Genomic DNA, 15,279 nt, shown 5'->3' on the forward strand with positions numbered 1-15,279 from the left:
GATCAACTTGTATTTATTTACTACATTTATAATGGTACAAAAACTTTGTTCAAAGGGGCCTTTACACAAAGCTATTGTTCCTGATGAGCTCAATATGAATTTGCAAACCACAACAGTCATCAGAAATATATGGGAAATTAAAGTATTGCATTTTTCAACTTTTTTTTTTTTCCCCAACAATATAAGGATATGGTTGTGCTAGTAAAACACACTGACAAGTTTTCAGAAAATAATGCTTAGTCTTACATGACTTAGCAAAATCTTTGCACTGGCCTCCACTGTAATGGGCTGGAAACCTGGCCATTCAGCATGTCTGGTTATGTTTTTATACACACAGTAGTGCCCATAACATCACAGCACTGCCATTGGACAGCATGGTGGTGTTTACTATTAATGCTTTATTTTAGTATGACATCTGTCAACTACTGAGTAATTTCAAGAGGGCAAGTCAATGAGGACTGTAAATAAATGTTTCAGCATATCTAGAACAGCTAAATATTATTTCTCTATTTAAATTATTTGCTTTCCAGAGCCAGGTGAGAAAGTCACCTTATAATCAAGTATTTTCTGTTTCCCAGGTGAATCAGGAGGTCTAATGGATCAGAGGCAGGAGGGGCAGATTTTTACATGAAGAGAACTAAGTCCAAACAGAACAGTGGTTCTTTTATGGATGAGTTTTCTCACAGTAATAGTAGGACAACCCACTGGCAGACCCTGTAATTGTTAAAATGCCAGGCAGTATTAAGAAATGAACTGTTCTAATGCAGTTCAGCATCTGGAAACACAGCAGAATCAGTACACAAACTCATTCAACCCTTGATGATAGAAAGGCATTATCGTTTGTAAGTGACAAAAGGAAGGTGCTGATTTTAGTCAAATATTTTTCTTTCCATTGTTTCCTTAGTTATACCTTCCATCACATTTTTCTCTCACTTTTCCAATCACTGTCCTCTGTTTTCTCTCTGGTACCAGATCTGCTCCTAAATTCAGGACTCTGGGGCCACCTTCTCACTCTGCTACACATCTCTCTTCTCCAACTCACTATATGACCTGCCTCTGGCTCCAGCTGCCTTGGACAGTTATCCTCTCCCACCTCCACCAAACTTGACAGCTCAAAGAAGTTCCAGAATTCCAAGGTGTAAGTAGTATTGTAAAATATTACCCTCAATTAGCACATAAATTGAATAGCAACAATCAGCACTCTAACACTGAGGGAAAAACACCTGTGCCAGTTAGGTTTCCATTACAAAATGAAGCCCGAATGGTATTCACTTAAAGTGCTACTGAAGGAGCACATCAAGCTCGCTGCAAGCACCATGTGTTGTCCTAATCTCTGTGCTTCTTGTCTGACCCAGATGAATCCCATCATAGCTAAGAAAAATTAAAATACAAAATCTTTGTTTCTTTAGGAACTGGGAGGAGCCTTGAGGAACACAAGCCTCTAAATATAATTTCACTCTATCTAATGGTGTTGTACTCCACATGGTGCTTCATTGTAGCCATTCAGAAGAGAAGCAGAAAAATACAGAAGTGATCATGAAGTGGAACTCATACCAAGAGCAAATTACACCACTTTACATTAGGAGAATATCTGCAAAGAGAAGCAGTAAATGTTTGGGCACAATGCAAGATGCCAGTTTTAATAAAGCCCAAACCATCTTGGGAACTATTATCTGCAAGAACTTTCCTTAAGCAAGATTATCACAGCAGAGGCTTTTGGAGATGGCCAAGATAAACATTTTTTCAAAGAGAATGCTGATTTAAAACCATTATCACCAAGGAATTTTTGAGTGGCAACCCTGGTATAAAGGCTGTTATTTTCAAAGAGGCTCTAGACACCCAATGGGTAGGAGGAAATACAATGTGGTTGTTGTCACCACACATCCATGGACAACTTTTCATTTAATGGACTGCTGGTTGAGGCGGGCAGTGGTTGGCTAAAGGTCATGGACAGTTCATTGGATTATGAACTCTGCAAAAAAAATAAATAAAGGCAACTAAAACACTAGAAAAGAGCGACACAACTTATATAGCATGTAAAGGTTCAACTAACAGACAGTGCTTTCATAGAGACACATAATTTCCCTCATATGTATAAACCCTGAACATATGTAATGTTCCATTCAAGAACATGAGACTGACCACAATGCATAAACCATCTTTTTTTTTCATCCTACAAATACATTCAATGCTTATTTAAATTATGGCTTCTTTACAATATGACAGGACAGACATGTAAAACTACATGTCTAAGTAGTTTAACTTTTACTTAAAGGCACCTTTACACCAGAGTAACTGAGGGAGTTTATACCGAAGAAAGGGGCCTGATTCTAAAGATGAAGGATTATTGCACATATTTAAGATTCATTAGATCACAATTATCAATCTGATAACACTGTTACAGCTCTTTTGTTGCACCATCCCCTGAAAATGCTTTTCAGATGGGGGATTAGTGGCACAATAGATGACAATGACTCTGGACCACCTGCGCTGTAGCTGACTCCTGTCTGTGACCGCATATGCACACTGAAAGCTACCTTCCTTACTCAAGGGTCCCCAAAATCCTTACCTGCAATGTTTGCATGCAAGAAGAAAAGTATGCCTTTACATTTGTATTACAATTTTCCAATTAAATATTAGCAGGGAAAATCTAACTAACTGCTCAAAAGATTTCAATCTCGCCTACGCAGCACCCAAAATATCTAGCACGTTAATATGCTGAGTACATTAGTATGCTGAGCCTGTGGGTATAACTCTACAGACTGGACCAAAAGCCTTCAGCATGAAAGGAAATGAAACTTTAGTTAATTTCCAGCTCTCCTTCTCTCCTCCTGCAACCACAAGTATCTTTCTTGGGCCAGCTTCTGCCCACAACAATAAACGGCAATAGTCATATGCTACACTCATTTCTGCTGGAAGCCCTTATTAATTATGCTGCCTCCCTCTACTACTTGTACCCAGTGATTTTAAGTTCTACCAGCACAACTATTAACACCACTATGTTATAAACTCAAGTACTGAGATTGTACAAATAAGTGTAATATTCCTCAGTCATCATTCAAACAAGAAGTCGTACTTTAATTCTTCACACACACACATTAAAAAAACCAAAACAAAACCAAACCAAACTAACAAAACAAAAGCAGACAAAAAACCAAACCAAACCAAACAAACAAATAAACAAACTCCAAAACAACCAAACACCTATCCAAGCCCTTTGCCCATGTAAGCATACAGTATCTTTTAACTATAGGGAGGAGCTTTACATCCTAAAGGAACACTATCCATCTGTGGACCCAATATTGAACGCTGCCTGTGACCTCAATAAATAGCAGCTATAAGGAGCAGGGACTAAAACTGACCCTATCCCAACACTTTAAAATTGAACACCAGACTTTTAAACATCTAAGAAAATCACATGGATAATGAGAATGGAAGCATTGATAGCTGCCATTACTGTTTTAATGGGCCAGAAACAAACACTAGCTTGGTTTGAATCCAGGGGACAAAGAAAAATAATGCTGCCAAGCATGCTTAAAATGACAAACTTAATATGCCAAGCATGATGATTATATAAATGAGAACTATGAAAAAACATACCATTTTCAAAAGTTTAACTGTTGCATAGAACAAAATCCACCTCAAAAAATTTGTTCCTCAGAAGATTTGATTTCTGAAAATAAGAGATCAAGCAAGAGAAAAAAGAATCAAATAGAAGAAAAAAGACGCAAATTCAGAAGAAAAAGGGTTAATGTTTTGTTTCAGTCAGTGTTATACCAATGCCAGAATTACAAGGGAAAGACTAAAAAGAGCCATTTTTTTTCTTTATTATTATTATTATTCTTTAAAAGAAAAAAAAATCATGCCTATCTGTCACAGGGTTGTCCGGGCTGGAAGAACCGGCAGGAACCTCAAATTCCTGACCAAACCCTCTTCCACACAATGCCTCCTGAATGGAAGGAACCGAGGCCCGGCAGAGATAGCCCCCTGTCAGGAACCAGCCCTGACGTTTGCGGACAGACGGGGCTGGCCTCGCAGGATGTCAGAGCAGCAAACTGCTGATCGAGATACTGGGTTTTCACACACTCCCAGCCTGGATGTTTTGCTCTTCAGGTAATTAAACAAGGAAACGGGGCTGATGTGTACGAGTCTGACCCCTGCGCCGCGGCTCCGCCGTTCTGCACATCAGCTTCCGCACCAGCCGCCCCGAGCAGGGCAGAGCCTTCTGCCGCTGCTCCTGCCTCCCCCGACACCAGGCTCCAAAACAAATCCTCCTGGAAATATCTGCTGCTATTCCCTCCCTCCCCCACTTTACGAAGGGCTACATTATTTGCTCTGTTCCACACACCTTGATTTCTCATTAAAAAAAAAGGAGGAAAAAAAAGAAAGAAAGAAATGGGTACTTGGGTGTAGCTGTTCTTCAGCCTGCCATTCAAAATATTAAATTTACTGGGGGGAGGGGATGAACAGACAGAAAGATGAGGCAAGGGATTCCCAAATTAATGTTTAGTTTAAGGTCATTATTCAAAAAGATCTTGAAACATATTGCCAATTTGTCCAGCCAACAGGCAGACATGCACTTATTTAGAAATAAAATTATTCTGATTTAAGCATTATTGAAGAGTCTTTGTCTTACAAGAGGACATAAATCATAGACCTAGGCATTGCAAAAATAGACCAGTGTTTTCTCTCTCTTTTTCCCCAAATTTCAGAAATGGGAAAGGGCAGGTGTTACCACCTATATTTGGCAGAAAACCCTACACAAGGCTGCTCTGTGACTGACCCAGTTTCTATGCTCTTTAAAGGCTATTTAAACAAAAATTATTTTTAAAAAAAGGTAACACATTCCTGCTTCTTTCTGAAAAATCCACAGAATAGAATATTGGCTGAAAAGAGAAGAGCCCAGAAGAAAGAGGAGTACAAAAGCATGCCTGCTTGTCTGTGTTCAACACAAAGAACATTAAATGAAAACAACTGGCATGCTGCCAAATTCCTATACAGGCAAAGAGATTCAAATAAATTGATTTCACGCATCACACTGACCTGGGATCAGTGAGCAGTGGTACAATACACTTGCTGCTCCATGTGGGGCAAAGCCCATTAATGTTATCAGAGACACATTACATTGAGGGGGAGCAGAGAGGGGGGGCACAGAGAGGGAACCCAAACTCTGCAAATTCTGTGGGGAAAAAATCACTTTGAAAAAGGAACTTGAACTGGAGTACTTGGTTTCAGTTTACTAATAAATATATCATATTGCAAGAGTTTGTCCTCTGCTCACCTCAAAGTTTTCAAAGACTGTATTTTCAAATTAAAATAAATACTAATGTCAAACACACACATTCCCCTTACATTCTACTTTTAACACAGTTGTTCTCAAACTCACTTATTCTCTGTAAATTTCCTCCCTTCCCCATCCGCTAGCGTTTTATATAGATTATGGGTTATTTTCTTTGTACTTCAAAAGCTGGATTCTTGCCCAGGATACTCTTACTGGCTCAGAAAGCAAGCCGGAGAAATCGGCCAGGCTCTCAACTGGCCCAAATCAACCTGACCTAGAGAGAAAAATGCTTTATTTGCAAGGTAGCACCAAGCAGGGCACCAGTGTCCTTTGCAGGTCACCCATATATGTTCCCACATACCAGGGAGCTGTCTCCAAAGAAGTAATTCGAATTTCACTTTCTTACTAATGTGAAGTAACCCATGTTTGCTGTGGAGTCTCTCCTTGTCATCCTGGCTTTGTTTTTCATTAAGCTCTCTCACACTCCAATCAAGAGCAATGCCAGCAAGCCACAGGTGTGCACCACATGAACAGATGAAATTCTGATTGGAAGTACAATTCACTGTCTGTAATACAGTTGCATACTCTTTTGCATCTGTGGTATGTTTGAAGGGGACTTTATTATTTTCATTGTATTATCCTTAAGATACATTGATAAGCAAACAATTGTTTTGAAGATAAAAAAGGAAGCCAAGAAAAGATGACTTTGCAATAGCAAAACAAAGATGAGGATGCTTGAAAGGGGTCACATCAGCAGAAGTAGTCATTGCTACAAGAGGCCATTGCTTCAAGGAGGTAATAAACTCAAAACACTTTTTTTTTTGCCTTTTTTTTTTTTTTGCATTTTACTCCATTTAGGCTTCAAATAGCAAGTCAAATCTTGGGCACAGCAAAGTCCATATTAAGTTAAGCTCAGTGTTGGCTTCATCTCTAGTTAATTAAAACTGAAATTTAAAACAAAAAATAATTGAAAATGTGGAGCTTCTTAGCCATTTAAGACTAAAATTTCTGAGCATGCGACAAATACATGCAGATGTAGACACCTCACCCATTCACCTCAATTCAAGTAAATGTCAAAATGGGAATGACCAAAGATCTAAAAACTGTTAACCACCACTGATCACTCTCTAAGAGCTACAAAGCAGTTTTGAATTCTTCATTATCAAGGTGAAAACTATACAATATTGTTAACTCTGTAAGAGGTGTCACAGAGGGATGTGTTTGTTTAGGTATAAGCCTACAACTGACAGAACTGCACAGAGAAGGGAATCATGCAGTATACAGCAAGCTCACCATGGCAGAGATGTGCCTGCACCCAGGCAATACAGAGAGCACAACCTGCACAACAGTGAACAGGAGGGATAAGGTGCTGTTCCCTCCCTATTATGAACACTTCAGCAACCATCAGATCAGTTGGACTTTATAGAGATGAAGTGAATTTTAGTAATATTAATTCCCTTTCTTTAAATTAATGGTATTAGAAAACAAGCCTTTTTCCCAAGTTGCAGGAAATTTCCATTATCTTGCACATGCTCTGACAGCAATAAACCACAATAAACTTCCCATTAGTATGCCAGCACTGCATGCTTCAGGCATGACATTTTTACTTTTACATTTATTTATTTTTAAAATCCTTTATGAAGACCCATATGGCAAAAAAACCAACCAACAGCCACCTGTATAGGGTACATCTGCACTTTGAAAAACAAGACTGTAGATAGTAAAAAGGAGAAATTAGTCAGAAGCTATACACTGCTAAATAAGCAAAATCTACACATAAGAAGAAACCCTGCTAATATTAGAAACCTTGCAGATTCATTCTCTTCCAGTGCTGCCTCAGTACATGAAGGTCCCACAAAAGCATTTATTTGTTTCAAACTGAGCTAGGAACTCAAGTTAGAATGCAACTTCATTTTTATTAGGATTTAATTTTTTTAAAGTATGGTCACACTGGTGCACAAAACCTCAGGCCTAGCCCTTGCCACAAGGTGATGTGCAGAGGCTCCCATTGGCCCTTTCAGCTGCTGTCCATCTCTCCACACCCCACAGGCAGAGCAGCATGGTGTCTCAGGTGGGAAAACAAGTAATGTGATCAAGGCTGAGCTACATTTAAAACTATCCAGGGCAAAGCCAAGAGTACTCAGACACCATTAATCTTATTTTGGTACCATACTCTATCAAAGTTATGTCAGGCGATATGGTCCAACACTGAGAAAGAAAATTGTCCAAGTGTTGGAAAGCATTTAAAATCAGTTTAGCAGTGGCTTGCCATCCAGACACACAGCATTTTAGAAGAAAAAAACGTAGTTACAGTAAAGACAGGAATGACTGTCATAGGACATCTAGAAATTTTGTCCAGCAATAGCAGATTTACTTTTCTAGTACGGTAAAAATCTTAGCACACAAGAACCAGAAATATCCATTCTCATTATCATCTCAATCAAATTTATCACAGATTCCAGTTTGTTGCAATGAATTTACCAAAGGATTCCACTAAATTACAAACAACCATTTTGCCAATTTACAGCTATCTCTTAACCTGATTGCAAATACTATTCCAATTCGCAGTTCAGAAAACTGAAAGTCACTATTTCCATAACCCAGCCTAGTAATATTGACGTGACACATAAAGAGCAACTATGTCATTAAAAACACAAAAATAACCCCAAAGTTAAAAATTTCACATATATGTATTTAAGATTTTAGAAAAGTAATGACCGATGTGTTTTATTAGCATTGCAGTACTCTTTTCTCACTTGTATTAAACGAGGACAGCACCTTCATTGATTTAGGCAGACTATTTGGAGCTAAAGGGAAAGATTTCTTTTTTAATTACAGTTTACAAGGCAAGGTACAGTCATTATATACACACGAATAACTTCTAAAAGGTATTCACATTATAAAATCAAATGTTTTTCTGTTCCTTACCTTGACAAAATTCAAAGTTCCCTTTTTTCCGGCAGTCACCTATCACTAAACTCAGTGCTCTCCAAGTGTTTCTTTTGACAGATATCATTCTCCACCAATCGCTCTGCTAATTTCCTCTTTCCTTTTCTGACTGGGACAGATATTATGTTCACCAGCCCAGAGATCAATCTTTTCTATTGACAACAACAAATGAAAAAAAAAAAAAAGCATATATCACAGCCAGTTTGAAGCACCACACCCCTTCATTTACACAACAGTAGTCTTAAATAAAAAGGTAAGACAGAAACATTATTCTAAACCAAGTAACCACATTTTCTTAGCTAATAAAAGGTAGTACTTTAAAACTGTATTAATTCTTCAACAAAGGTAGTTTCATAATTTGCTCAGTTGCTCAGTTAGAACAGCTGACATATAGAAGGAAACAAATTAAGGGCAGCCTGTATTCTACCCTTTAGTTAATTCTGTAAAAATGCTTGGGTTTAAATACATTCACATAATATAAAATATTACATACTTTACCTGGTTCAACAGAAGCTCTAGAGAACCATTTATTAAATCAAAATGTTTACTAAAAATAGAGATCTTCCAATTTACACATCACTAATACTAAATTGGATTTGTAAGTTTTAACAGCAAACACATTTAAAGAAAGGCAGATCAAAAAGCTATTGATATATTTACAAATCATCTTCCCACAATCGAAAAGGCAATTCCTCTCCCACTCCAACACCTAAAAAACCTGTTTATTTGGGTTACACAAATACTCTGCCATTTGCATAAGTCTGTATCACAGTGTTGTCAGTTTTTCCAAGGCATTAATATGCTTTTCAGGGGTTCATAATTATGTCAAGACAGAAAGTGTTTTCAGAGCCAAGCACACACAGTTACGTACATGCTTCAATCTGCAATGACTGTTCAAGTATTTTGGGACATCAAGTTAAGCATGCACAAGGATCCGGCCACAGCTCATGCACCTAACCCAGAATCCAGCCCCAACCCTCTCCTGCACTAGATCTTTCTGCAAAAAAATTCATTGCGTAAGGGCATTTGCAAAAGATCACATTTGTGTTTGTGCTAGAAATTGCAATCTTTCCCACAAACAAGCACCCTTCTCAAAGCAAAACAAACCTTCCCAAGTTAAAATTAAGGTTACAGAACAAAGGAAGTCACCAAAGTCCTCTCCTTCTTTCCAGCAGTCGTGGTCGGGCATTTCCCCAGTCCTAAGAGAAGCCAAAATTCCACTGATTTCATTGAAAACAAGTGGCAAGGACTCTACCCGGAATTTGACAACTGTGGAGCTCTCAAAGTGACACAACTGCCTCTGGCATTTGGAAAATAACCTCCAAAATGTGGTTAGGACTTCACAACTTGGGTACAATAAACTACTTTAATAAAATTATTTTTATTTTGTATGTAATTCTATAGTTGTCACAATGTTCTCACATAGGCAATAAATTTACCTTTCAGTTGTGCCCCTAGCATGAATTGTGTACTTTTCAATTGCCCAGACTTTTGCATAACACTTTAAATTTCCATAAATGCATACAGCATTCTCGGAATTATTGTTATTGTTTGATCTGATTTTTATGGTCATAAAACCATAAACCCTACCAAAACTGAAAAATTCTCCACTGACCAAGTGGCCCTATTAATTTCACTGAGATTGTTTAAACATTAAGTTTTCTACCAAGTGACAATAGCACAATCTGGCTGAAATACTGTATTATAGTGGAATACATCATATTTTGGATTCAGAGTTATACATTTGTAAAGATATATTCATGTTTTGCTAACCTTTTCTAATTTGGCCACTAGAAACAATTATGGTCAAATATATTAAACTATGTAATATATAAAAATTCAGTATTTGTGCCGAATAGCATACTCATTTTCCATAGCTGGTAAATGATTCTAAACATCTTACTGTAAAAAAGTTCTTATTTAAAAAAAAAATCTGTCATCCACTTTACAATGAAGACATCACTTCCATTTGCTACTCTTCCTTTGTTTCGGGCCCATGTTCATTTTTTCTGTTTGCTACATTTTCCAAAATGATGGATGCATTTTGCTGTACCCATTCTACACTAATCTCCTTCTTTAAATGTTTTTTGCTTCCTGAATTGTAAACTGCTGCTGTTGTTCGAATGTACATGCAAAACTGTCTAATGTCTGAACTTCAGTGAAAGCAGAATGCCTCAAACAATTTGTAGTCTTACATGAGTGTTATAAAAAAGGATCAACATGTTGTATTACCATGGAAATTTTGAAAAACATACTTTCCCAAACAAATATTACTTTTTCTCAATGGTATGAAGTAATGAAAACCACATGTGTAAATCTGCGATCCGTGCAGTAGTTCAAGCTGCAGCTAATAGAAAATACAGAGAGTGAACTCTGCCATATAAAGGATTCTTGTTACAGAAATATAATGTGAAAACCAGATGCAGACAGAAAACCTTAATCACAGATGGGAATGTAATCACTGGCATACAGAACACTTTTTTGATCAATCTCAACCATATGAGAAATGTATTTATTTTCTAAGGAATGCAATAACTCTAGAGAGTCTTCTATTTGAATTCAGTTAACCTCATATTCACAGTGCTTTTATCTTATATGTGTAGAGAAGGGGGATATAACCCGAGCCAAGACTTTTAGAAGAGCCATTGGCCCTGGCAAATCATGCTTGTATCAGCTTATCTTTCAAGGAATTAATAGGATGTAAAGACTACAAATATCAGGATCAACCTCAAATGAAATGAACCATTATTGCACTTCCTAGTTACTGCCAGAAATCCCTTCATCACCTAAGCACTTCCCCAGTTAAATTTTCCCTTTAATATGCGGTTCTTCAAAAACATAATGCTAAGAGCAAGCACACTGTCACACTGAAGTTTTGTGAATCAGAACTGGAGATGTTCAGCAAAGAATCTCTCTCTATAAAAGCTGAAGAGTCATCAGTTCAAAAACAAGTTTACCTGAGGCTTCCTCCTCACTGCTGGAAGTCCCTCCACCCACACAGCCCCCGGGGGTTAGCAGGAAACAAAGGAGCACAGAGCAGGGCAGCTATCCAGCTACATCAAGTGTCTAAACTGCCTTCTACCAACTCTACCAAGGCAGGACCAAGCTACTCCTTGGTGAAAAGTCAGTTTTCACTGCTGGTGACATTACTATTACAGTAGTAGTAAATGCATCATGTAAAATAGGGACTGATACCTCAAACTGCAATATATCTTAAAATAAAAATAACCACAAGCAAAACCAAAAACCCCAACCTGTACTCGGAAATAAAACTTAAGAAAGAAAAGGCATTCAGATATGAGGCTTCCAGGGTCTTGGGTACCAGCAGTGGCAGTTTTATTTCCTGGCAGCCCCCGACCCCTACTGCACGCACCTCCTGGATGTACCCAGTCTACCCAAGAATACACAGCACTGCCTGACTGTCACACTTCACAACTGAGCTTATTAAGGTAACCTAAAGTTGGTATATATTTAATAGCATAATTAAGTAACATAAACCACAATGATTTGGTAGCTGTTACACCAAGGCAGAGAGGGAATGACAGAAACCATTTGACAGGCACAGGGTAAGCAGAATCTCCCTCTGTGCTATAGCCTCCAAGTCCATTTGCCATCATTTCATTTTCGGTGCCTGCAGTAAGAGGACACAGTCACTTCAGTATCCTACCTCAAGGCTCCCAGACATAGGACATCACAGGTGTCCATCAAACTCTGCTGAAGAACCTGTAAAGATGCTTTCTTAATTGAATGCCTGTAATGCTAGGTGAATTTTGAAGTCTGCTACTTGGTTTCTTCCTCTCGTGTTAACAACTACCAAATCATTTGATAAAAAAGCTTTGATTCCAGCAGTGCAACAAAGCAATTTTAAAAGCATCTTGTGTCTTGAGACTCAACTTTAAATTTCTGAGACTGCAGCCCTAATAGATATCGCAGAAGTCAACATTTAACAAAAAAGTAATATGGGATGGATATGCTTATTTCTAAAAAAGCATGCCTAGATTAACAATAAACTTTGGCCAGATACCTATTTTCATTTGTATGTTTTTCATATAGCATCATCATCATGTGTGTGTGTGTAGAGTGCTAAAAATGGAAGGAAATCTTCCAGCTGAAAACAGTTCCACGTGACAAAACAGAGAGGGATCCTGAAAACTCCTGCTTCATGTCATGTGCGAGTGTGTGTGCCTGTGTCTGTTTTTTTTTTTCCTCTCATCTAATTTCATCTGCGAGAGACTGTCCCTAGAGGACAAGACAAGAGAGAACCAATTATATCCAGCAGTTGGTTTCTCCAAAATGAAGGCATCTGTTCCATGCCAACGACTTCCACACGGAAGAAAAACAGAACTTTGAAGGCATCTGCGTTCATGGTTGACAGTTGCAGATCTTAGGGTCTACTGTAATTGCCCAGCTGCAAACATGATTTGGTTGCTGCTGTTGTCAGCTGATCTCCTTGCACTGAAAAGAAGGGAGCTTAAATAGCAAATAGCTGGATAAAAATCAGATATTCTTCCACAATACTGACACCTTTTCCCTTCTGAAGGAGGTATTTTTCCTGGTACAATGGGTTTGATGGAAGTAAATTGCAAAATGGTTCTTAAACTAACATTTTACAAAATATTCTACTTTAAAATGCTATTCTTTAAATAATGTACCAGTCCAAGCACAATGTGTTCATTATCTACTAGCATTTCAGGCTGGTATTTTCTAAGAGTGATTCAGAAACCAGCGTGATTCACCAACTACATAATCCTGCAGCCCACCTTATTTAGTCAAGTAGTCTCAATAATATCAAGAGTACACCTGAACAGAAGCTCAGAGTTTTCACCCCAAATGCATATGGCAAATAAACAACTAGTATATTTATTACTTAACTCACACCACTTCCTACATCAGTGAATAATTTCCAAAAGACACTTTATAGAAACATCACCGGTAATTCAAAATCTGGCTTACAGCACTGGGTGCTACATTTGCAGTGAGATACTCAGCAATGCTGTGCACCCTCACTGCTAAAAAAAAATCAAGCAAGCTGTTAAAAAGAAGCTCATATAAAGTAGCAAGACCCTAACTGATTTTCCAAAGCACAGGACTCAGTGCCATTTAGAGATCCATGACTACTGATGGTGCAGTTGCAACAAAGACAATTAAAACTGGCCTAAGCAGAAAATACAGTGAGATTCTCCATCCTCGACTCACCAGATAAAAGTGGATCATAGTTTCCAGAAATATTTAATGCACCTCTTGAATTTCTGCAGTTTGCTTACCTAGGACTTTTTATTAATATCTTGAAAGAAGGAAAACAGTATATGATAGGGAAATACTTTTTTTTTTTAATATAATTCTTTGTTATTCTGCTGGATTCCAGCTGCAATCCCAAACATACTCTGCAGCAACAGCATTCTGCCCTCTCAGGTAGCCACTCAGCTTAAAAAGCTCAGTAAGGATTCCCAGACAGTCTCCCTTGCTTGGCACATACCTCAAATTATTATGAATGCCTGAAGTAGTGAACCTGGGGGGACACAGTAGGCCTGACACTTCCTGACCACTTCTAAATTCCCTCCAGGAAGGACAAGAGTTGGGAGTGAGGACAATTAACAAAGCCACCTGTTTCCTGTGACCTCCTAAGGGGCAGACATGGCCACTGATGACTTGCTCTGGCAATGTCACTGAGGTCCTGCCCATCCTTCTCTTCCCAGAGAAGCTATGGAATAATAAAAACAATCGTGTCCATTAATAGCTCTGTAAGAGGTAGTGAAATTTAGGCCTGGACTTAAAAACAAATGAACAAACAAACAAAAAAAAAGAAAATTAACATTAGAAGCTCCCCAGGTGAAGAGGGTGGGACCAATAAATTCCAGAATGTGGAAGAAAAATTACACATTGATTCCCCCCTTCTAACTACTGAAGCTGGTATTTACTGTAGCTGTGAAATTCTCTGGAATAAGTCTGGAGCAGGCTTAAACACAATTTAAAACAGATCGTGGGATACACAAGTTGAGAATCCTGGCCCAATGGACTCAATAGAAATCTGCAAGCATTATTATATAAGGAATAGGCTTTTTCTCTCCTTTATATGGAAGTCTGTGATTTACAATTCAAAAAGAATGCCCTTGCTTTACACTGAGACCTGATCTAGCCCATTTTATTAGGAAGAGATCTAGATCTAAGTCTGAGAACCAACTTTAAAAAAGTATTGTCAAGATCACAGACATGAGATGGGAGCACAGAAATGCTGAAGGTCCAGCTCCTCAAACTGGCATTTTAACGAAAGAAACACTGTCTTCAGTGAGAACTAGGTATGGGAGTACCATGTAAGATCTGAGCTCCAGTATTTAATTCAATGTTTACAAGCTCTGCTGAACCATGGAGTTGCATTAATTTATCATGGTGCACATGAAATGTGCACAACATTCAGAAACTACCTTGGGCTATTCAGTTCCATAGGATGGTTTCCTTGTCCACCTGTAGCATGCTCTAATACAGGTTGCAGCCTGCTTTTCCAGCATTAAGTGGTTTGCCATCAAGCTTTAAAATAATAAATAGTAGAGTCATGAAACAGGTTTTGCTTAATGGTTCCTGGAACCCAGTGACTTCACTCACTGAAACACTTCCTATAACATTACCTTTAAATACTTTTAGCAATGTCACCATTAAAATAAAATAAAAAATCATCCTGGCAGTACCATCCACTGACAGCACACCCATAGGTGCCATTATTCCCACATTTGTTGGCAGCTTTTTCTGGCACCATTATGCTTTAATGGCTCTGGCAACAAACCCCACCTGGATTTCACTGGAAGCTCCTTTGGAGCACTCTTCCCAAATATCCTTTGCAGCATTCTGTCTCCTCTGTTGCACCCTAATCATTCCATTTTCTGGCAATAGCCTCACCCTCTCACTGTCAAAGCCTGAGCTGGTCTTGGGGAGTTCTCTTCCTGAACTTCTCTAATGCATGTGTGATTCAATGTTAGGATGCATTTTCCAAGAAGATTTCAAGACAATATCTGAGCTGCTCAGGATAGATGTTTACTCACATCCCAGCTTTAAAA

The 15,279-nt window shown here is 38.3% G+C and overlaps 1 protein-coding gene across 6 annotated transcripts in view; it reads right to left on the reverse strand.

The window, feature by feature from the left end:
* RUNX1T1 (RUNX1 partner transcriptional co-repressor 1) overlaps positions 1–15,279 on the reverse strand; it is a 114,495-nt gene that overhangs the window by 86,128 nt on the left and 13,088 nt on the right. For 3 of the 6 annotated variants that reach the window (XM_064391348.1, XM_064391366.1, XM_064391356.1), the window contains exon 2: positions 8,210–8,382. The exons of 1 other annotated variant lie outside the window; for it this stretch is intronic. In XM_064391348.1, the coding sequence (XP_064247418.1) occupies positions 8,210–8,297 (88 nt within the window). In that variant the 5' untranslated portion in view covers positions 8,298–8,382. Of the gene's footprint in view, positions 1–3,600; positions 3,674–8,209; positions 8,383–15,279 lie in introns of those variants that run through there. 2 more of the 6 variants (XM_064391387.1, XM_064391396.1) reach the window with 2 other exon arrangements.

This window comes from Passer domesticus, chromosome 1 (genome assembly GCF_036417665.1).
Source record: "Passer domesticus isolate bPasDom1 chromosome 1, bPasDom1.hap1, whole genome shotgun sequence".
Taxonomy (NCBI): Eukaryota; Metazoa; Chordata; class Aves; order Passeriformes; family Passeridae; genus Passer; species Passer domesticus.